The 23,762-nt window shown below is 49.8% G+C and overlaps 1 protein-coding gene across 1 annotated transcript in view; it reads right to left on the bottom strand.

The window, feature by feature from the left end:
* GABBR2 (gamma-aminobutyric acid type B receptor subunit 2) overlaps positions 1-23,038 on the bottom strand; it is a 419,555-nt gene extending 396,517 nt beyond the window's left edge. The window contains exon 1 of the mRNA XM_050762091.1: positions 22,261-23,038. Coding sequence (XP_050618048.1) covers positions 22,261-22,581 — 321 coding nt within the window. The 5' untranslated portion in view covers positions 22,582-23,038. The remainder of the gene's footprint in view (positions 1-22,260) is intronic.
* Between the last annotated feature and the right edge of the window lie 724 nt (positions 23,039-23,762).

Genomic DNA, 23,762 nt, shown 5'->3' with positions numbered 1-23,762 from the left:
CTTCTGTTTCTGCATTCTTGGATCTCTTCGTCCCATGACAAACCGTGTCTCCTTGATTATAGTTTTTGATTTTATTTATTTTATTTTTAAAGACAGGATCTCACTCTGTTGCCCAGGCTGGAGTGCAATGGCACCATCATAGTTCACTGTACTCTCACAGTCCCGATCTCAAGAGATCCTCCTAAATCAGCCTCCCAAGTAGCTGGGACTACAGCCACATACCATCATCCCCAGCTAATTTTTTTTTTTTTTTTTAAGAGATGTGGTCTCACTCTGTTGCTCAGGCTGTTCTCAAACTCCTGGCCTCAAGCAATCCTCCCGCCTTGGCCTCACAAAGTATCGGGATTACAGGTGTGAGCCACTGCACCTAGCCTTGACTAAACTTTAGTCAGGCTCCTCTGATCCTCTTCCCAGCTAGGCCTTGACCTTTGGGCTTCCATGTCTTTGCATCATCCAATTTTACCAAGACCCGTGTGACGCTGTCTTAGGTAGAATCCTTCTACCTAAGATATCCCTTGATATCTGATCAAATTCCTCATCCCCCACCAGCTCCAGATGATGTCTGATCTCCCCAGCTGTCCTGCCTTCACCAAGAACCCTGTCTAGTTGGTTCAGCCAGAATCGTCCCTTACCCCTGACATTTCCTCATAATTTCCCATCCCCCCCAACCTGCTCTTGGGGTATGGCTCGCCACTGGTTCATGCTGTATTCGGAACTGAACCCAGTTCTATCTGCACTGGAGTCTCTTTTCCTCTATTGTAATAGTCCCTGGATAAAATCTGTTTTTTTGTTTTGTTTTGTTTTTGAGACAGAGTCTTACTCTGTCACCCAGGCTAGAGTGCAGTGGGGTGATCTTGGCTCACTGCAACCTCCACCTACCAGGTTCAAGCGATTCTCCTGCCTCAGCCTCTCCAGTAGCTGGGATTACAGGCATGCACCACCACACCCAGCTAATTATTGTATTTTTAGTAAAGATGGGGTTTCACCATGTTGACCAGGCTGGTCTCGAACTCCTGACCTCCAGTGGTCCACCCATCTCGGCCTCCCAAAGTGCTGGGATTACAGGCGTGAGCCACTGCACTGGGCCTTTTAAAATCTATTTTTACCTTTTTCACCTCTGTCTGGCTCTGATTTTCTTTAACAGCCATAAGCCCTGCCCCTTGTCCAGGGCTCCCAGCTCAGTCAGTGAAGGGTCCAGCATCCACACGGCTCTGGCTCCTTGCTTCCCCTCCATCACCCCCACAATCCATCAACCAAACACAAGGGTGTCCACGACAGCCCTCCGAGCTCTGCCTTTCCCCAGCCCTGTACCTCCAGCACAGCCCAGACCGCCCTCCCTCAGCAGAGTCAGTGCTTCTCAAACAAGACAAAGATCCTCTCTTGACATACATGTCTGACCTTCCCCCGCACTTTAACCTGGTTTCCTGCCCTGCCTAAACCCACAGACTTCCTTGTCCTCTTGGCCCTCTCCTGCTGAGGGCTGTCAAAGAAGGCCAGATCTAGACAGGAGTTAAAGCAGCGAAAACAAATTTTATTCAGGATGTTATTGCAACTGGGGGCAAGAGACCTCGGTCTAGACGCAGGTTCAGTTCCAAGCAGAATCAGGGCATGTGGGGATTTATAGCCAAGGGGCAGGGTGGGAGGTCACTGGATGGAACATTACTATGAGGAAATGTCAGGTGTAAGGGGGGATTCTGGCTGAATCAACTGGACAGGATTCTTGCTGAAGTCAGGCCAGGGAGATCAGACGTCACCTGGGGCTGGTGAAGGATGAGGAATTGGATCAGATATCAGGGGTGATCAGATATTGAGGGTGGGGAATTCTCGCTCCACTGACTTAGCAGGATTCTTGCTAAAATTGGGTGATGCAAAGATGGACACAGAAGCCCAAAGGTCAGGGCCTAGCTGAGAAGAGGATCAGAGGAGCCTGACTAAAGTTTGGTCAAGGAGAGACTCTGTCGAGGCCAGAGGGCTGTTTCCTGCCCTGCTTCTCTCCGGGCCTGCTCTGGGACCTGCTACCCCAACCCCTGCTGTGTTCTCCAGCTCCTGACTCCGAGGCTGCCCACCTTGCAATGACTGGATTTCCCACAACCCAGTCTGGCACCATTCCACAGGTGCTTGGCACCACCTACACACCATGTAGAAAGCTTATTGGCTCCACAGGACAGGGGCAATGCTTGGGACCACCTACCAATGCCCAACATAGTGCCTGGCACACAGAGGTCTTATAATAAACATCTATAGAAAGGAGGGTAAACGGGAGGGATCTAAGATGAATCCAAAGCCACTAATGGAAGTGTTTTTCTCTCATCTCCGGGCATGTTCGATGGTCTCATGGGATCACCTTCCCCAGCACATGCCCCTAAGGACATTCCTTCTCAGCAGACCTGGGGGCTCCAGCCTGCCAGGGTAGTCTGAATTTACATGAACACACACACCGAGCAGCAGACCTCAGCTCCCCTGTCCTCCAGAGATCATAATGAGTCATCGTCAACAAGGGCCTCTGCCTCTTTCACACCTACTCCCGCTAAGGCTCATTGACTTTGTCTTGTCCTTAAGCAGTTGGTTTCCTGAAACCAAGTGTCCGATGACGCAGTGAATCCTGAAAAAAGAATTTTGGAATCCTGGAGCAATGGGGTGAATGTAACAAGAGGAAATTTGTTTTTTGGCTCTGCCACCTCAAATATTTGCTAATCCTCCTATCTTGGCATCATCAGCAAAATTTGATCAGTATGACTTTTATGACCTTATCCAAATCACTAATTTAAGAAAGAATATGTGGTTTCATATATATATCATCTCCAGGCAAAGAACAGAGTCCCATGGACAACCACCACAGATTGCTTGCAAATGAACATCTTTTGGGTTTGGAGTTTCAACAATTAAGAGGTGTGCCTAAATAGACCATCTTTATCTCATTGAAAAATCATTAGTTTTGTCAAATATCTTCATGGAATTCACATGTGTTAGGACCCAACTCCCTGATCTAATCAGTCTAGTAATTTTCTCAACAAAGAAACGGTGGTCAGTCCTGCAGGCCTTGCTCTAAATGAACCCACGGTGACCCCAGTGATCATCACTTCCTCTCTTAATTGTTCAAACCACCCTCTGAGCATCCACGTTGGAATCACAGCTGGTTAGAGTTCCCACCAACCTCCATATCACACTTGTGCAGGCCTCTGTGGACAGCTGGGAGGGGCGTTCCAGGGAAGGGTCCTGGCCAGGTGAGCCAGGCAACACGAGGAGCACCTGCTGGTTCTAGAAAGGGAGAGTGCAAAGCGTGATGGAGATGAGAAGAGCCCGATCTGAGCCAGATGTTGGTGTTGCCCTCGCTGTCTTAGAAAGGGAAAGCATGTTCAGGACAGATAAGCCAAAGGCAAGGGCAAACTTCTGAAGGAGGTCACCACTATCATGAAGACTCCGGTTCTAGTCTTAGCCCTATGTCATCCTATTGTGTGGCTTTAGCAAGTCAAGCCTCTCTCCTTCTCTGGGCCTCAGTTTTCTCATGTGTAAAATGGAGATAACAATCAGATTATCTGTGGAAAGGTAGGCAACTGTATCAGTTGATTTCTTGAGGTCCCTTTGAATGCCAGACACAAGACAGTAGTGCATAACGTTTAGGGATGTGGGCCCTGGAACCAGACTGCCTCAGTTTGAATTCCAGCTTATAAGACATATCACTTTAGGCAGGTTATTGAACCTCTCTGTGCCTCAGTTTTCTCATCTGAAAAATGGGGGCAATAAGAATGCTTACCTCATAGGGCCTTGGTGAGAAGTAGGTGATTTACTACTTATAAAGTCCTTAGAAGAGGCTAAGACTGGGAAATGTGTTCACTTTGACGATGCTAACGGTGCTAATAGCAGGATATGCTGCATTTTCGCTTAGACAAGCTCATGCCTGTGCCTAGTGCATGTAGACAATAAGCCAGGGTTCCCACATTCCAGGTTTCTGAAGGATCTTGTATAGCTCCAAACAAGAGGAGCTGGACTGCAGAAAGCAGCTTTTGCAGCTAGTAAAAGAGCCAGGATCGTCCTCTATCCCCGACATCTTTGCCCAGCTTTTCTTCAAAAGAGTCAAAATGATACGGTTTATGGCACGGTTATGCTCTTCCTAACACTATTATGTCAGTTATCATTACATATACCATACAAAGATCTGAACGCTTTTAAATTGGCTTCTTATACACATCCAAACCACACAAGAAACTCTTTTCAAGATATGTTTGTTTGTTTGTTCAGGTGGGCCTTAAATCTCCTCTGACATTCTGACTTCTGACTTCTGACTATAGAGAATGAAAGAATCCAACTGTCCATTTTCTTCCTGCAAAGTGACTTAAAAACAAAAATAGATAGCTCAATCTTTCCATCTACTGCCCCATTTCCTCCTAAAACTGAAATGAGACCTACTTTTGTCCCCATTATCGTTGCAACACTGCTTCTTCTGCAGCTTCCATGATTTCCTCCTTCACACGTTCAGACACCTATCACAGCAGGGCTCTCATGGAAACACTCAGCAATCCCAGATATGCCTTTCTTGACTTTAGTCAAAGACTTTCCAGTGTCATTATCTAATTTAAGCATAAAATCACCCTGAGAGAGGTTGGAGCAGGTGCCTTGCCCTATTTTACAGGTGAAGAAACGGAGTCTCAGAGAACCCAAATTTCAGGAACCAGGACCAAGTCTTCCAAGATCCAAACCTGTATTCTGAACACATCCTTCCTTTGCCTTGGACTCCCACAAAGCCATTACAGCTGTTTTGCTAAACACCTAAAACTGATTTATTTTTGGTAAAAATCCAATTTCATCTTTATACATCAGCTTCTTTATCAGTGGTTGTGAGAAAACCACTGTATTGCTCTATTCAGAATCTCTTCCATCCAAATGTGTAGAGAAGGAATAGCCCACCCTTCTCTGCCCAAAGAGGAAGTCCTGTTTGGTAGCAAGCGCTGGAACCTGGCAGGTCTCAGAAGGAAAGCCATTCTGCATCCCAGCTGGGAACCAAGACGGTGATCCTCTCAAGAGGGGCTGATTAATCCCTAGAATCCAGAATGACAGTGGCCCCCGGAGCGCTGCTGTCCAAACCCAGGACATAGCCCATCAGGGAATAAAGGAGAAACCCAACCCAGGCCAGATATTCTGCCACACTCCAACAGAGACAGGTCTTAGGGACCAACACTGTGTGTGCACACCTGCCTCAAAAGGACAACTTCCTCTGCACCCAGACTGGCCGCCCTTCAGCCCGAGGGACAGCCTGGGGAAGTCAGCACCAGTCTTCTGCACTGTGACTGCACAGCCAGGCCTGCCAACCTGGCCTCTTGCTGCTGAGTTCCACGACAGTTATACCAGCACAGATCACTGCTACTCACTGCTTCCCTTCATCAAGAACGCCATTAAGAGAAACGTAAAGCTGATTGCATCTACTATGTCCACCTACAGACCCAACTTAGAGTAAGCTTTAAAAATCCCTCATGGGCCTTCTTCAAGACCCTGAGTCATTTTTCGATTGTTAAAATTAGAATGATCTCAGGGCAGACACATTCCCAAATCTAAGTGATGTCAAACAAGGATGGGTCCCATTCCCATTCAGTGTTATCAGGCATCCGCGGAGTGCCTAGCTCCAGCTGGGGTGTTTGGGAATACATACTCTCACCCTAGCCTCACGGACAAACCCTGCAAGGCAGGTAAACTCATCTCCCTGTTGCACCAGGGGAATGACAGGCTCGATAAGTTACAGGGCTTGTCAACCCCAGGAAGTGACAAAGCCAGGGTTTAACTCCAAGTCAGCCTAATCCACCTTTCTTCCCCTGTGCCCTAGTCTTTGCAGTGTCCCTGGAGGTGACCTTGCCCAGCTCTCAGGTGACTGGGGGTGTGTTCTCCAGCTTTGGCCAACAGGAAACTCTTTTCTGACAGCAAGGCTAGAAGCCAGGACCTTGCGGAGGCCCTCGGCGAGCGCTGATTGATTAAAAAATGTGCTTTCAGACACTGCGGGCCCAAAGGTGACTGTTTCCCAGGCCTTCCAGCTCTCTGTCCACGGTGTCTCTTGCGGTCAGTCACCTATGTGCTGGCCACATCTGAATGGCTCAGCACTGTCCCCTCAAAGTCCTACCTTCCAAGCTTTGCTCACACAATTCCCTCCTACCACAGGGCTCTTCCCACATCTTCTACCTCCTGTCCTTCAAGGCCAGCTCAAAGGTCGCTTGCGGGGAAAGGCCCTTCCAGGTTCCCCGCTGTGAGAACTCAATTCACCACCTCCTCTTTGTGCTGCTGGAGTTCTGACCGGAGCCTCTGCTAACAGGATCTTCAAATCTTCCTCAGAGCATTTTTGTATTTGACACTATTGTGGCGCTTACTATGTATCAGGCAGTGGCTGAAGTCTTCAATAGTCACTGATAACTATCAGTGTTGGTAGCCGTCCTATGAAGCAGGTACTATTATTATTACCCCATTGTACAGAGAAGAACAGTGAGGCACAGGGAGATAAAGTGGCTTGCCCAGAACTAACACAGCTAGTAAGTGCTCTTACCAGAGTCACTTGCTTGCATGTGAGTGGCCTACATTGTCCTGTGAGCTCCCTAAGGGCAGAGGTCACACCAAGTCAAGTTCGGATCCTGGCAGGAGGCAGGTGCTCTGAGCTTGCTCCTGAATGGAACTCAGAGTCCAGCATGAGGTCACCTCCCCCGTGTGGCAAGCTGTGGTGGCCTGAAGTGTGGATATGAGTCCACCCAACATCCAGCCAGTCTGAGCGCCTCCCTGGGCCACCTTTAGAGTCTTTCTGGAGGTGCTTAGGAGGATGAAATAGAAAGTGCATTCTCGTCCATGAAGCCAACAGTGTCTACACATACAGCTCACCATCTATAACCTTCCACTCTCTCCAGGGCTTGGCCCAAGGCCCTTCGGGAACAGCCATGATAGGTGACTCCCAGGAGTCTGGCTGGATCCTGGGACCCCAAACAAGAGAGCAGGACCACAGACCCCATCTGGCTGGACTGTAGCATGCCTTGTGAGCCCAAGGGCACTGGGCTCAGAGTCAGGCTGACTTAGACTCGCTGCCTCACCCCAGCTTACAATGCAGAGCTGCAGTTTCCCCAGGTACGATTGGGACTAAGGAGAAGAATTCTTCTCCTGTTGTTTAATTGTTAAAATAATACCAACAATTAAACAATGAGAATTATAAATGCTGTGCAGTGCTAGAGTTGACTATTTCTTCCAAATGCATCATTCAGTAACACCCTAGTAACAGAAGAACCATTTTATAAGAACTAAATGAGACATCAGCCGCCCTTCAGACTTTACCAGGTCGATACAAATGACATATTCCTTGGAATGCTCAAAGAAGAGATGGGGGTAGGGCAGTCTGGGCTGTCTCTCAGCAACACTTGGCCCAGTTCTCCCTCGACCCCCGGCGTGGCCTATGTTGATAGATCAGCGAGTCTTCCTCACCCGGACACCTCGAGGTTCCTCAATCCCAGCCTCTAAGCCAGGCCTGGCTGCCACCATTGGCTCCCTTCAGCTCTGCCTTGCTGCCATAGCCTCTTCAGAAGCCTGAGGTCTCCTCTGAAACCAGGATGAGGCTCTGACCCCTGAGGAGGCCAATCTTGGGACACAGGCCTCTTTCTCCAGGGCCACCCACTCAGGGCCAAAACAGAAACTGAAGGTTTCAGTCCCAGGCACTGAGCACTTTCCACGTGCACTGATCCACACAGACGCCATCCCCGGGCCCCTCCATGATATCAGGTGGTAGCAGGGGGCTCCAGTATCAGCTATATCTCTAAACTAGCCTTGCCCTCAGCAGCCCGTGCTCTGGCCCCCACTCAAAGCAAGGTCTCCCTTGCAGATCATTCTGCCTTTCCGTCCAGCAGGCCCCACTACATCCTAACAATTTCAACCCCAGAGGCCGGGAGTCACCTTTATTCCTTTCCCTCCCAGAGGACCCCCCTGTTCCTTAGACAAAGTGGCCATTGATCCTCAGTGACTTTAAAGCTTCCTAAGGGGAGGGGCTTTAGAATGTCATCTGAATACAGAGCCAGACCAGAGCTCAGAGCTGACCCTGGGCTTCTCCAGCTCACAAGTTTTAAGCTCTTTCTACTACACCTTGCCACTAGCCAGGTGCACATATGAAAGCAACCACATCAGTGCCCAGCGCATAGTAGGGATTCAATAAGGACCTGTCCCTGTCATTTTGTTTTCTTCATTGTAGACACAAAGTTGGAATTAGGGCCTTCTAGGCCACAGCACGCAGAGAATTCTGAGCAGCCAGGTCAAAGCCAATCTGATGGTTAAAAACCCAGTGTCCACAGGAGCCTGGCTGCTCTCCTTTTGAGGAGGAGGTAGCCAGCTAGCAACTGTTGCCCCCAAACTCTCAAGCCAGACTCAACATTTCCACACTGCCTGGCCCAGAACCCTGAGATCTCCACCAAATACTTGTACATCTGCTTGGAGAAGTCAAAGCTCTTTCTGGAGAAAATGAAAACAGCCCAGCACACTGGCATTTCAGCCGCCCACGCCTGGGCTGTAGTGGACTGGCCCAGTCTGGGTATTTCATATTTTAAGCTGGTGGGCTAGTCTCTCCCCCAGCCACCCAACTAGCAACCCCCAATGATTTGAGGTCTAGGCCCCCACTGATGGCCAGGATCCCAAATTGATGCTTACAGAAGACAGCCCTCACTAACCTTCATGCCTCCAAGTTTCTGCCCTGAGACCCCTGATCAATACCCTGGTGGTGGATGGCCTGCCAAAAACAGATGACTGGCTTTTGAAGGCATTTAACAGTTGAAAGGAAACATGTTAACTACCTCTTGTTCTAGATTCTTCAGTAAGACAGCCTGCTAGGTCACAAAACCTCGGTCCCCTGAAGAACTGCTTTCAGAGTGTTATAATCTAATACTGTGTCCTCCTTTATTAGGGGGTTAAATGAATCACTCACATGAATGACATCACTGTGTCTTCTATAAAGCTGTCATTGGAAATATCCAATGGTCTTGAGAGAATGACCCAGAATTGATTACTCTTTGTGTTTAGTTTCAGGCATATTTTATATCTGCACCACTTTACAGCTTCCTAAAGCCCTTCCACATTCTTATATCTCTCCCTTCCTCTCTCTCTCTCTTTCTCCGATCTCTACAATAACTCTATGAAAAAGCAGAGCAGACCTTACTATTCTCATTTTATAGGTGATAAAACTAAGGTGCAGAGAAGTTAAATGATGAGCTCGAGGTCATCCATTAAAGAGTGTCAGCATTGGGTCACCCATGGAGAATCCAGAGCTCTTTCCACTGAACCGCCCTACCTCTAACCTAAAAGATTTGTCTCTGGATCCTAAAAGGAAATGTGTCCTCATCACACAGGAACATCAGAGCATCTCTGTCCTGCCTTCAAATCCAGTGTTCAACTGGAACAATCCATTCCTCACCAGATGCCTGATAACATCATCTCTCTCTGTTCCACTTAGGGGCCCAGTTGTGATTTTTATCCAAAATCGTTCTATTTTACCTTGTGTTTAGCACCACTCACGCGAAATGCATTTGCAATGTGCCAGGGGCCGTGCTGGGTGCTCCAGACACAGAGACCTTCATTCACTCACATATATTCTGGAGTACCTGCAGGCTCTGTCCTGGGCTTTGGGGCACAGCAGACACCAAACAGATGCTGTGCCTGTCCTCATGGGCTGGCCCAGCTCGTAGCCTGGTGGGGCAGTGGACAATAACAAGTAGTGATTATAAAGCAGAGTTATAAAGACTTCACTGGGGACACCAGCCCCAAGGGCCAGTGGAGGCTTCACCACTGAGCTCTCGGTGCACCTCAAATCCTTCCAGAAATGGATGGGGCTTAAAAACACCCCCTAACTTAAAAACCCCATTCAATGAAACTCAGACACAGACCACAACTTCTTCATTGGCCTCAAACGCACAATCCCCCACTGAAATAAGAACCAGTTTTTATGCAACTACATAGCATTTCCCATTTTCATATGCATTATAATAAATAATAACAGTAAAACTTAGTATAAAATCTACTCAGTGTGGATCTCTGTGCTCAGTGTTTGACATGAATGCTCCAAGTCAACCCTCAAAATAACTCTCTAAGAGAGTACCATCCCATCTTATGGTCAAGGACACTGGGGCTCAGGGGACAGGCAGTGTCAGCATGCACACACAGGCTGACTGATGCGCAATATCTTTCTACAGCATCCAGCTGTCTCCCCCACACCCCACAGGCACTGAAAAAAAAACTAGCATGCCGTTTATAAACGTCAAGATTGGCCTCAGAATCCTCCAGCCGTCACTCAGTCTCCAAATAGTTACTGAGCACCTACTATGTGCTAGAAAGTGTGCTGGACGTTACGGTGAGCCAACACAAACCAGTTCTTGCACTCATGGGGTTCACAGTCCCCTTGTGGAGCAGGAGGGAGACCAATAGGGATCAAATCATCCAACAAAAGTTAACTTGTGGCTATGATAAGCACTGGAAGGGAAAGTTCATGGTTCTTAGAGAAAACATGATAGGTGATTTTGCCTAATCGGGGAGGACAGAGAATGCACACCTGATCTAGGATTTAAAGAATGAAGAAAGGTGGCAAGAGCATTCCAGGCCACAGTAACAGCTCATGCAAAGGTCCTGTGCAGGAAGGAGCACACTCACCCAAGACACAGAAAGGACCATGTGACTGGGCCTAAGGAAGAGAGGGAGAGTGCTCAGCAGCAATGCCGGGAGTGGGCAGGGCAGACTGCAGAGGGCCTGCAAGGCCGTGGGAGAAGCTGTGTTCCCATCCCAAGAACAATGGTGAGTCCCTGCATGGTATCAAGCTGGGAGGCCGCTGGACTGGATTGCTGGGTCAGTGGTCTTAACTGTCTTCTCTACCCGGGGGTGCCCACCCACACCATCACACTCCTCATGCTTCATGGTAATGATCCCTGGGCCTCCTCCCCCATGTGCCTTTGAAAGCACAGCTATTTTGGAGTTATCTCCATATGCTGTGTAACAAACCCAGAGCCTGGCACCAAGTAGGTGCTTAGCAAGTATACCCTAAATTCATAAAAGAAGCACCACTATTACCCTTGAGATGATCCGAGTCTATCAGGAGACACACCCAGACATAAACACTGCCACCCTGAGTAAACACAACGGAAGGTGACAAGTTCTGGAAGTGACAAGTTCTCCAGGTGCCAGGGGATAGAGAGCAGATCTGTGTGAGTCAGGTGTGTAGATAGACACACTTAAAGTGAGTAGAGAGTGCAGGGTTGGCTGTGTATGACTGAGTGGGTGGACAGAGAAATGGGAGAGGGTGGGGTTGAATCCCAGAGAGAGGCAAGCAGTTGGGGGTGAAATTTGCAAGCAAAAAAAAAAAAAAAAAAGCCATTGCCGCTTGCTTTTATTGGAGGAAAAAAACTTGCCGCTTGCTTTTATGGGAGGAAAATAACTATACGAAGATGTTGGTTTACTCAGAGCGTAAGCTACAGAGATCAAAGTCAGACCACCCAGATTCAAATCTCAGCTCCACACCTGGTTGTTGTGATGTTAAATAAGTCACATAAGCTCTCTAAGCCTCATCTGTAAAATGCAGACAATAAGAGTAAGGACCTCATAGGACTGTAGTGAAGACTAAATGAATGAATGCTGCAAAGCACTGACATAGGTGCTAACATATAGTAAGCACTGGATAAAGGTGAGCTACTGTTGTTCTAGTTTCTTTTTCTTCATCTACCTACCTGCAACTAAATGTTCCCATTTCCTTTTCCTTTGTTTATGACCATGAGATTTAGAAGCTCTCCACAGGCTTCCCAAAGTTTCTAGAATTCCTAGAGTCCAGGAAGGACCTCTGAAGGTTATTTGGGCTCCAGAGGATGCTTTGTGGAGTGACAACCAAGCCAACTCTCCCATCAAAGCCAAGGCACTCTTTCAGCTGAACTCGGTGGGGGCATTCGCACAGGCTCTGGTCATCTGCCCCAGAGTGAGCATGTGGGTCCCCATCAGCCAGTTACATCCCTGAAACAATTCTGGGCATTTTTCAGAAAGGCTTCAGTGAATGGTAGTTCTAGAAACAAGACGATTTGGATAATATAGTGATGATTATTGTAAGTATGGCCATTGCTTTCAAAATCAGTTTTCTCTGAACAAAGTCAAGTGGATCATAAGAAGAGCATGAAAATATCATTTTTCTCTGTGCCACCTCCTGACCCCGCACCATGAGAGTAGCAATAATGCATCACTCCACAAAGTCCTTCTTTGGCTAGATTTTATCTGAACAGTGACTGATGATGTCCTTGCCAAATGGCAGGAGAAGGGGGTCTGCTTCTGCCAGCAGCTGTGGAACATGGGCATTGATGAAGACAGATGAGTCCACTCACTCAACACTTTGGATCTACCACTAATTTCTAGATGACAATGACACTTCATCCTTCCAGCAATGTAGACTACTCTAAAAAAATCAGAAAAGTAGAAAATTGGCAAAAGAATGCCCCGATCAGCCCAAAAAAGTGTTCAATGTTCATTCACACAGCCAAGAATTTTCAGACTCTTAAACCCCAGCTCATAACCAATGTACTCTTACTTTACTCACAATTCTTTGTTTTTATTTTTCATTACTATTATTATTTTGAGACAGAGTCTCACTCTGTCACCCAGGCTGGAGAGCAGTGGTATGATCTCGGCTCACTGCAACCTCCACCTCCCAGGTTCAAGTGATTTTCCTGCCTTAGCCTCCTGAATAGCTGGGATTACAGGTGTGCGCCACCACACCCGGCTAATTTTTGTATTTTTAGTAGAGATGGGATTTCTCATGTTGGTCAGGCTGGTCTCGAACTCCTAACCTCGTGATTCACACGCCTCGGCCTCCCAAAGTGCTGGGATTACAGGCATGAGCCACTGCGCCCGGACTTTACTCACAATTCTAACAAACTTGGTTATTTAGTTTGGGGTCCAGACCTATTCTGTCACCATCAGGGAGACGGTCCCTTTCAAGCTGAACATACCCAGTTCCTGAGTCATCCTGGCCACCATAGAAGAATAAAGAGCAGAAGCTTCTGGCCCAGGAGCAGGGAGCCTGGAAGAAGCCTTGCTATTAGGGGATTCCAGGGAATATCTTTTCTCACTATACCCAGATCTGCACTGGACCACCTGACTCACCAAGGCTGATGAACTGGCTTCATTCCCACAATTTCTACTAGGACCAGAGCCCAGTCTAGCCTCCTTTGGCTCTCATGCTCTCTGGAGGCGAGAGTAAGATATCAGAACATGTTTCCTAAGTCCTCCGTCCACTGGTTAGTGTACTGCTCCAATAAACTGACCTCCTAAAACCATAATGCTTCTCAGAAGCTGGAAAGTATTTATTTCCTAGGTTTTGATGTACCTTGGAGGATGCTGCATGTATTTGTCAGAGGAGAAGAGAATGACATCAGCTTTGCACAAAATCTTCTATTGGAACATCCAAGCACCCTTTCCCCTTTTTACACCACAACTACACAGCCCCCAAAAGCACTAAATAAGAACCCGAAAGAATGAATAAAGAGCAAGCAGAAAGCTCACCCCCACACGGCTTGGCATACAAAGCACTTCCTCCATTTGTTAAAACTCTGCCCATTAATCCTCTTAGAACGGGAGAGCTGGAATCCAGGCTTTTAGATCTATTTGTTCGATAAATATTTATTGAGCTGCTGCTCTGTGCCTGGCCCTGAGATAGTGCCTAAGGCGACCACAGAGGAGCCAGACACACCCAGTGCCTGCCCTTTTGGTGCTAACAGTGGAGCAGGGATCCTCGATTAGTGCTGCAATTCACAGAGAACAGCAAAGACTTCCCTGTGGTCTCAGCAACTAACCCAGTACCAAACCCCGCTGCTGACCCTGTCTGGGGCTCACACACCCACGGTTTCAGCCTGGCTCCTCTGTGTGTCCCTGGAAAGCCAGGTACAGACAGGAAGGCATTTCACCAGCCTCACTGTGCACTGTTACATAACGCTAGAGAAGAAGAAGAAAAGAAAGTAATAGATAGAATGCAGCTGCTCACTGGGCAAACCATGCCATTTAATTTCCTCACCTTCCTAAAACCAAAATAAGTAACAAAAAACATTAGAGATAAGAAATCACTTACATTTTACTCCCCAACAACATGGAGGATAACCAACCAGGTGCCTGGAGAAGAGGAATGCCTTCCCTTCCCCCACATCCTCTGCTAACCCCTCCTGTGGCTGGGCTATGCCACGTGTAATTGTTTTTGTCTATCTTGACCACCTGTTGAACAGTGAGCTCCTCAAGGGCAGGATCTGTGTTTCATCCATCTCTGTATCCCAGAGCCTAGAATAGGGCCAGGTGTAGTAAGTAGTAGGGCACTGTAGAAGAAACAGGCAGTGTCTGTGGCAGCCAACCAGGTAGGCCCCACCCTCCTTTGACGAAAGAACCTACAGGAGGAGATGCAATCAGCTAATGATCATCAGCTGCAGCACCTTTAAGACCTGCTACAGCCTTCAAGCTAAGAGTAAAATCTCCCACAGCGGACCTCAGCCAATCACTGAGTTGGGTGGGGATTCTAGAGCCTGGCTCATTGTGTCTGATAGGAAAGTCCTGTAATGGGCAATCTTGGCTCTGGAGCTCTTCCTACCCAACTCTCCTTCCTTCTGCCTCTCCTTCCACAGGTGTCAGAACAGCATCATGGACAGAGGATTTCCCTACCTCTTCTTATCTTTCACAGGGATGGCTTCCAAGATCTCTTATGCTTACAAGTCTATCTTGGCATTTCCTTCCTGAAGGACTCCAAATGACAAGTGTCCACCCAGTGGAGGAGAGCCACCCAGGACGACCTCTGACACACACTGGACTTTCTGTGGGCAATGAATAATCTTACTGTGTTAAGCAATGGAGATTTCAGGATTTGTTTGTTAGTGCAGCACAGCCTCATCTACCCTAACTAACCAAAGACATATATCCTAGATACTGTCTGTTTAGTACCCCTGTTGCATTGTTATCTTGCACTTCCAGCTTGCTAATTTCCCTGCTGAGATCTCAGATTTCTGTATGAAGAAGTTGATGTTACTCTGCCCACAGGGAGGGAAAGCCAAATATAAAAAGAAGGTCCCTTTAAAGATAAAGTTAGCATGGTAACATTCTTAGCCCAATACCAAACACTAAACAGACCCTTAGTGTATCAGTTCCACCCACCACCCCAACTCATTCTTTAAAAAGGAATTTGGGGACAGAGAAGGTATGTCCGTGGATGCCTGGCTAGGTCTGAGGAATTTCTGGGGTGCTCATATTGCCTTCATATTGGGGAGCTTGGGGGTTAGTGCTGCATGCTAGGCACATGCAGAGGGCAGCTATAGCTCAGCAGTTCGCTTGGCCCTGATATGTAGCACCACCTCAGTCCTTAAATGAGGGAGGAAGATCCTGGGGAAGAGACAAGACCAACCATCCCAGGGGGTGTTAACTCAGAAAGCAGACTCGAATAGATGCACCTCCAGTTCAGCGCCTCACCATTTACTCATGCAGGCTGCTCGTTAAGCCCCATAAGGCCCTGAGGGATGAGACTGACCCCACCCTCAAGAGCTGCCAGCCAGTAGGGGAGAAAGCGACAAACACAGCTATGACACAGGCAGAAGGAAAGACACGCCGGGAGACACACATGAATAAAGGTCTCAGTGTCTGCACCCTCTTCTGCCAGCATGCCTTCTCTGCAACACAGCACCAGAAAACAAGGGACCCGTCACACTGCTCTGTATTTACTCTGGGCTTTGAGCTGCCCCACCCATTACACTTATTCCTTGTCACAGTCCTGGGAGGTCAGCACAATGATCCCCAGACTGTACGGAAAGAATAACAATGGGAACAACAGAACAGCAATATTTCCTGAGCACTCGCAGTGTACCGAGCATTGATTGGATGGTGTCACCTGGATCATCTCATTTGTCCCTTATGCACCTGATAAGGCAGTTGGTATATCAGCCCCATTTCATCGATGAAGAAACCGAGGCAAACAGACCTCACCAAGGTCACCAAGCAGGTGAGTGGTGCCCAAATGAGGATACAAACCCAGTTCTCCTGACCCTAGGGCTAGGGCTCATTGGACAGGTGTGAGGTGAGCACGTGGCCTCACCCCTGCAGGAACCCTCTCTCCTTATTCCCCTACGGTGCATCTAATTCCAGTGACTGTTCTGCCAATGACACACACCCCTTCCCCAGACATTGGTTCCCTCTCTGTTGCCCCTCCTGCCCTGTCGGGTCTCAGTGCTGCCCGTTCTTCACAACACCACCTCCTGCCTCCCTGTCTCCATTCAGGCCCCATCACCACTCCCTTCAACTGTTACAGTAATTTCCCAGCCCCTCCGACTCCAGGCTCATTCTGTCTCCGGTCCAGCCTCTTCATGCCCACCAGCCTTGATAGGATCACACCCATGCTCAAAGACATCACACGGCTCCTTGCAGCTCCAGATTAAAGTCTTGACATATTAAACCTCCAGATTAAACCTTCTTGACATAGCATTCAAAGCCGTCCACACCCAGCACCTTTCCCTCTACAAACCCTGCATTTGGGTGAAAACATAACATCAGTGCTCTCCAAACACACTGCACACTTTTTTGCTTCCATTTTTGATCTTGGAGACCCTTCCTGGTATCCAATGACCGTTTCCCAGAGCCTCTGCCTCTCTCTGTCAACTTTACATTCACTCTTCCAGGCTTACCTTCTCCAGGAGGCCTCTCTGGACCTATGTGATCATCCCTTTCTCTAAATGCCCCTGGCTTCTATTGTTTCTTTCTTCAATTTAGCACTCCCCAGCTGCCTGCCTTTGTGGCTATTTGTGATCAGACTCATTGGCATACAAACCCTTAATGGCCTCTGATTTCCTTGGAGGAATCACCTCTCCCCCACTCTGCGTTCAGGTGGTTGGGTGAAGCTGACCTCACCTCCCTCTCTCATAATGAAAGGAGGGCAGAATTTCTAGACCTGGCTCGTCAGGGTCATGTGATTTGTTCGTGGATAAACACATGACCCAATTCAAGCCAATGAGATATAAGCTTGAGACTTCTGCTAAAACAGTTGGGAAAGCAACACTCTTCTTACTGGAGTTTCTAAACTGGAAGTGTGTAAACCTGCAGCTTCTAGAGGCCATCTGTGCCACCACATGGGGAGAGGCTGCCTGAGAGTGAAGCCAACACAGAAGAAATCAAAGCCAAGAGGCAGAGAGGAAGATATTTTTAAAGATATCATTTGAGCCCCTGGATTTGGCCATGCCTGCATACAGCACACCTTAGGCTTTTTCAGTTATATGAACCTGTTAAAGTCGGGTTTCTGTTATTTGCAACAAGAGTACTAAACAACACACTTACTAAGAGCCAGGCAGCATGCTGGGCAGTGGGGGTGCAGCTGCAAATAAGACGTAAGCCTGAATCTGAAACTGCTCACGTTCTTTTTAAAATTTTTAAATTTTATTTTGTTTTATTTTTGAGACAGAGTCTTGCTCTGTTGCCCAGGCTAGAGTGCAGCAGCACAATCACAGCTCACTGAAGCCTTTACCTCCTAGGCTCTAGCAATCCTCCTGCCTCAACCTCCCTTGTAGCTGGGATCACAGGCGCATATCACCATGTCAGGCTAATTATTTTATGTAGAGACAAGGTCTCCCTATGTTGCCCAGGCTGGTCTTGAACTCCTTGGCCTCAAGCAATCCTCTCACCTCAGCCCCCCCCAAAATGCTGGGATTACAGGCATGAGCCACCACACTCAGCCTATCTTTTTATTTTTTAATAAAATAAAAAAAGTTTATTTTTTAATAAAATAAAAAAATTATATTTTATTGTACTGAGATTTAATTAACTATATTGAGATTTAATACAGTTAAACCTGTACTGAGATTTAATTATCTTACTTACTTTAAAGGGGTGATGTTATATATACATAAAGTGTATAATTCCATGGCTTTTAGTATATTCACAGAATTATGCAACCATCTCCACTATCATTTTCTACCTTGCATTAGAAATGATGAATATGTTCTTGCCCTGTTCTCTATTCGCCAGCTGTCTCTCTCAAACCCAGGGCTATGTTTTACACTTTTCTGCAGCATCAACAGCTCCAGTACGTGCTCAGTAAACACCTGCTGAGCTGTACTCAGACCTTTTTAGGAAGCACAGCCTCAATTCAACAGTCCTTTAAATCCTTTCTAAAGCATGGTGAATAAGGGGAAAGATCTTTGGCAAAGCCACTCAAGAAAAACGACATGCTAACCAATCGCTGGGATTTCTACATTAGATCTTGGCATCAGGGTGATCTTTCTGACAGTTTCACCCCTAGACTGGGCTTCTTGGCTCCCTGAACTTTCTCTAAGTTTATTATTGAATGATATAAGATAGTAACATGTGGGAAAACATATAGGTCCAACAATAGGGGAATGATTAAATACGTATGGTACACCCACAGGACAGAATAGTATACAGCCACCAAAAATCATCTTTACAAGGAGGATTTGAGGACATGGGGGAAAACCCAGGATACAACATTAACTGAAGGAAAAAAAACATAAAAGAGCATATGGAGTATGATACATAAAATAGTGAAAAATGACAACTGGAAGGGAATGATGCTAATTATTAGATGTTATTATTTTTGTGTAGATGGATTATGGGCAATTATTTTTCTTTATGCTTCTCTGTAATTTTCAGCTTTTCCACAATGAATGTTAATCAAATTGAAAAAAACATTATCTTTAACTCATTCCTTGGCTATTATTTTATTTTATTAGTGTGGCAACCAAAGAATAAGAAACAACCACATGGAGACAGGAAGACAGGAAGACCACTTGAACCCAGGAGTTCAAGGCTGCCGTGAGCTATGATGTACCACTGCAGTCTCACTTGGGCAAGAGAATGAGACCCCCAGCTCTTTCAAATTAAAAAAAAAGGCATTTTCTCTCAGAGTTTTTAGATCAAACATTAAGTAATATGGTATATTTACCTTTTTACCTTGACTGCCAGGAAGCTCAGAGCTAAAATATAATACTCAATGCAATAACAAATTTAGCCCAGGTTCTTGGTATAGTAACTTCTATGTTTCTACATAGTTTCTGATGCTTTCTTTTATCTGTATTTTCAGTTGTCTTGCTTGTTCAAATCCTCATTGGAATATATAAACAAGTATTTGCTGAAGCCATTTGGTGTTACACCAGAGAAGCAGACGTTCTGATAGACAGGTATTCTGTTTGGCTGTTTCATTTTTACCAAAACACATGGCATTGAGTGGGGTTTTGAAAATCTACCACTATTCTACTTACAGAAGAGAGTCAATCTGGATGTAGGAGGCTCCTTTATTGAGACAGATTGTCCCCAGTGACCAGATTAACCCATTCCTTGCTAAATCTCCATCTCTCTGCAGACCATATGCATAAAAGTCCATACTGGTGCCCACAGTCACTGGCCATTGAGGCCACTGATTGACAGCAAATGTCAGCAAATCCAGCCAAAATCTGTTCACTCATCCACCCTGTGTTCAAGTCTACAAACGATGTGACACAGCCTGTAAATAATTAGGCAGTGTCCACAAAGACAGTCAATCTGAATAAACTAGACCCTAAACACTCTAACACTGGCCACAAACATTCTTTAGATTGCTCTGGATTTTACTGCAAATTACCTAGACTGATCCTTTCTTCACTCTGGCTCAGGGAGAAAGCACCTCTACTTTAAAGACAAGGCCACTTGTGAATTCACAGGAAATAAAAATGAAGGAAGGAGTCTGGGCACGGTGGCTCATGCCTGTAATCCCAGCACTTTGGGAGGCAGAGGCGGGCAGATCAGCTGAGGTCAGGAGTTCGAGACCAGCCTGACCAACATGGAGAAACCCCATCTCTACTAAAAATACAAAATTAGGTGGGCATGGTGGCACATGCCTGTAATCCCAGCTACACGGGTGGCCGAGGTAGGAGAATCACTTGACCCCGGGAGGTGGAGGTTGCAGTGAGCCAAGATCACGCCAATGCACTCCAGCCTGGACAACAAGAGCAAAACTCCATCTCAAAAAAAAAGGTGGAGGAAGAGGAAGAAGGGAGGCAGGAAACATTTATTTAGTGCTTACAGCATGCCAGAGCATCTTCTACCCTGGCTTGTTATCTTCCTTAAGCTGCGTGTCACCTGCAGAGTACACATAATATTCCCACCTAGGCTTACAGAGATTAAATGCCCAGCTCAAGGTCATCCAGGGTGGAAAGTAACTAGTTTCTCACTAAAACCCAGGCTTCACCTACCCCAAAGCCCTGACTCTGGACCCCTTCAAAAGGCTAGAGACACTTCTCTGTTTGCACAAGCTGAAATTATCTTCTGCCTTCCTTCCCACTGTTTTCTAAATATTCCCACGAATTGAAGAGTCTTCTGACTGCCTCATCCTCTTGACTTTGGGTCCTCTCACTCAGAAAGTCATCAAGACACACTTGAAAAATAAAATGTAAAGGCTTCAACCCACACCCTGAAACGAAGCACCCATCTCTTTGCTGCCACAAACAGGCCAGTATGAAATCTCTTTCAGGGCAGCTTTCTAAAGGGAAGAAACTGATGATGAAAACATTATGCAGCTGACAATACTTGGTGATGATGCAAGCAGGGCTGCCCTATCTAAAAATGTGTTTGTCCCCAAAAGACCGGCTTTGCAGTGACCCCTCCAGAAGAATATGTGCGGTAGCAACAGAGAAACTGTCAAGAAGATATACCTCCCTGTAACTGCATTGCTCTCTCCATTTATGTGTGCCAGACAAGTACCCCCACAGAACTTGAGATGCTCGGGCAAAGACGAGGGCGACAGGAATGTCATTCGGAAATGATTTCACACCGGGTTAGCCCTGCACAGCCAGCCAGCTTGCATCCTCTGGGGCAGAGGACGCCTCTCCGCCTGCAGCAGCCTGCGCGCACCGCTGCCAACTGCCACCGGTTCCTTCACCTTTTATTTACAGCGCGGAGCAAGCTGGTTCACCGGTGAAGCCGGGGAGGCAGGGAATAAGATACAATCTAGATTCTGCTCTTTCTCTGGGGACATAAACAGGGTCCGACCAAGGAGGAGGGGAAGCCCAGATTGCACCACCAGAGCGGTAGCGCGACCCTCCCCACAAAAGGGTTCTGCACCTGGACTCCAGCAGAAGCGCCTGGAGAGTCCCAGGAAGCCAGGGTCAAGCCCAGCGCCTCGGCCCGCTCCGCGCGGTGGAAGAGGCGCCAACCGAGCGTACTGCACAGGAAATCACTGCCCCCTTCAGGCCGCGTCTCAAACGCTGCGGCCGGAGCACAGGGGCTCGCTCAGTCCGGAAAAACTCGCAAACCCGACCTTGCGCGGCCAGTGATCGCTCCTCCAGACCCGCTCCGCACGCTCCAGCCCTGGGCTGGCGGTGAAGGTCCGCTCTGGGGCTTCAGGCAGAACCCAAACCGAGGCCGTGGGGAGGGGTGTTGGGATGGAAAGCCCTTGGCTCTCTGGCTCCGCTCAGGACTGCTCTCCAAGTCCGTGCTCGGGCTACTAGGTAGGATGCTTCAAGCCTGAGCCGGGAGAAACTGCCTGCAACCGCCCGGCCAACAGCAGCGGCGCGGCCAGACACCACTACACTTCCGGGACGAGAACTGCCAGGGCACTTTCTGAGCAACTAACCCGAGGCTGGGGTCTCCTTTTGAAATCGCTCTGGCCACAGGCAGCGCCGGGCGCGTCCAGGCAGAAGCGCTGCAGAGCCGGTGGCCCCACACCTGCCCGCGCTGTGCGGGCTCAGAGCTGCTGGCGCGCACCAGGCGCTCAGCCACGTTGCACGCTCAAGCCCCTTGGGTTCCGGAGCCTTCCGGACCTCAAAGCGCGGCTCGGCTTCCCTGGGGGCCTGTGAGCAGGCCCGCGGCCCCTCCGGCCCTGGGTGGCCCAGTTTGCAGTCAATGAGCCTGTTCCTCCCACTCCGCACCTCGCAGCCCCATGAGCGGGACCTGGACAGGGGCCGTCAATGTAGGCCTTTGGGGGTCCAGCCCCCACCTTCTCCACTCCTTTTTCTCAGGTCAAAAGAGACCCCAGTCTTCCATCCCACCCCCACCCCTCCCCACACACACATACACACATAAGACCAGAGGAGGGGGTGCTCGGCAAATGTTACCAGCTGTGCCAGCCAAGCCCAGCAGGACCGCGGGGGGTGAGCACTGGGCACCAGACCTCTGTGGCCTCGGCAGACGCGGGCCGGTCAATAGGGGCTCTGACCAAAGGCCGGAGGTTGCCCCTGTCCAAACCACCCACCCCACTGCCCCCCGAAGCCCCGACGGCACGGGCAGCCGGACACTCACCTCGGTGTCATAGAGCCGCAGGTCGAGGAAGTACGGGCGCAGGAGTGACTCGTTGCGGATCTGCTCGATGGCCAGTTCCACGGCGGGGAGCACACCGCGCCCGATGCTGCCCTTGGCCACCTCCTTGGTGAGCGGCATGAGGCCCATGATGGAGAGCGGCGGGCTGCTGGGCGGCGGCCGTGGGGCGCCCCGCGCCCAGCCCCAGGCCCCGGGCGCCAGAGGCAGCAGCAGCGGCAGCAGCAGTAGCAGCAGCAGGCGCGCGGGCGGCGGTGGCGGCGGCGGCGGCGGCCCGGGCGGCCCGGAGCTCCGCGGGGAAGCCATGCCGCGCCGCGGGCTGCGGGCGCCGGCTCACTCGGCCCGCATGGCCTGGCCCGGCCCGCCGCCCCGCGCCAAGCTCTTCCCGCGGCGCCCGCGCAATGGCGCCGGCCCGGGCCCCGGCTCCGTCTCGGGCTCGGGTTCTGGCTCCGCTCAGAACGGCCGCGGCGGCGGCGGCAGCGGCGGCGCCCGTGACGGATCAATCACGCCGGGAAGGGGTGGGAGCGAGCGGAGTGCGGGAGGCGGGGAGCAAGCGAGCAAACGCGGAGAGGGGGGCCGGCGTCTCCGCGCGCGCCTCTCTCCAGCGCTGCCGCCCCGCACCGGGCCGCCTCCGCCCTCCCCCGTGCGCGCTCTGAACCGCTCTCCCGCAGGGAGCTGCTAGGCGGCAGCCCCTGGAGCCGGGCCTGGGGAGGGCGGACGGCAGGAAACGCGGGAGGCGAAGGCGAGGCTGCTCAGCGGCGGCTCGGGCCGCCTCCAGGGACGGGGACGAGCTGTGCGCGCAGGGGGTGGGGGAGGCGCTGGCGCTGCGGCGGCTGCGGGGAGGGCCACCTTCCCAGCACACGCACACACGCGCCCCCGGCCCTCCGCCGCGCCAGCTGCCGCTGCCCGCCGACCGCTGACCTCCAGGCACCAGAGCGCCCGGGGACAGCGATCTGGGAACCGGGACCGCACGCTGGCACACGCAGTGGCCGCCGCCGCTCCGCCGAGCGCTGCCTGTAGCACCCGCACTGTGGTTTGGAACCGCTTTTTGGAGGTCTGGCCGGGAAGGTCTCGGCAGGCGAACGTTCCACGAAGGCGTCCCAGAGGCATCTGCAGCCTACGCTCTCCCGTTCTGCTCTGGCGCCCACGAGCCCCTGACCGAGTCCCAGGGGTCGCTGAAGACGCCTGCAGGTGCTCGAACGCCCGTTGGTGCCAGGCTGCCCGGCCTTTAGGGCCTTGGCTGAGGATACCCCTTTCCTCCCCACCAGACGAAGCGACCGCCCTTTGCCAACCCCAGGCAAAGCTGGGGTCCCAACCTTACGTGCGCTACCGCCCCCTCCAGGCATTTGACCTCCCCGCGTCCCCATTCTTGACGGGCTCCGCCCTAGAAGTCTCCCAGGGTGGGAGCACTATCCTCAGGCCAGGGCGGGGCCGCTCCCCTGGACCTGGCCTTGTCTCTGTCAGGTCGCACTGGCCAATCTTAGCCA

This window comes from Macaca thibetana, chromosome 15, assembly GCF_024542745.1.
Source record: "Macaca thibetana thibetana isolate TM-01 chromosome 15, ASM2454274v1, whole genome shotgun sequence".
In the NCBI taxonomy this organism is placed as follows: domain Eukaryota; kingdom Metazoa; phylum Chordata; class Mammalia; order Primates; family Cercopithecidae; genus Macaca; species Macaca thibetana.
The sequence above is the reverse complement of the archived record's forward strand: the minus strand, read 5'-3'. Positions and strand labels throughout refer to the sequence as shown.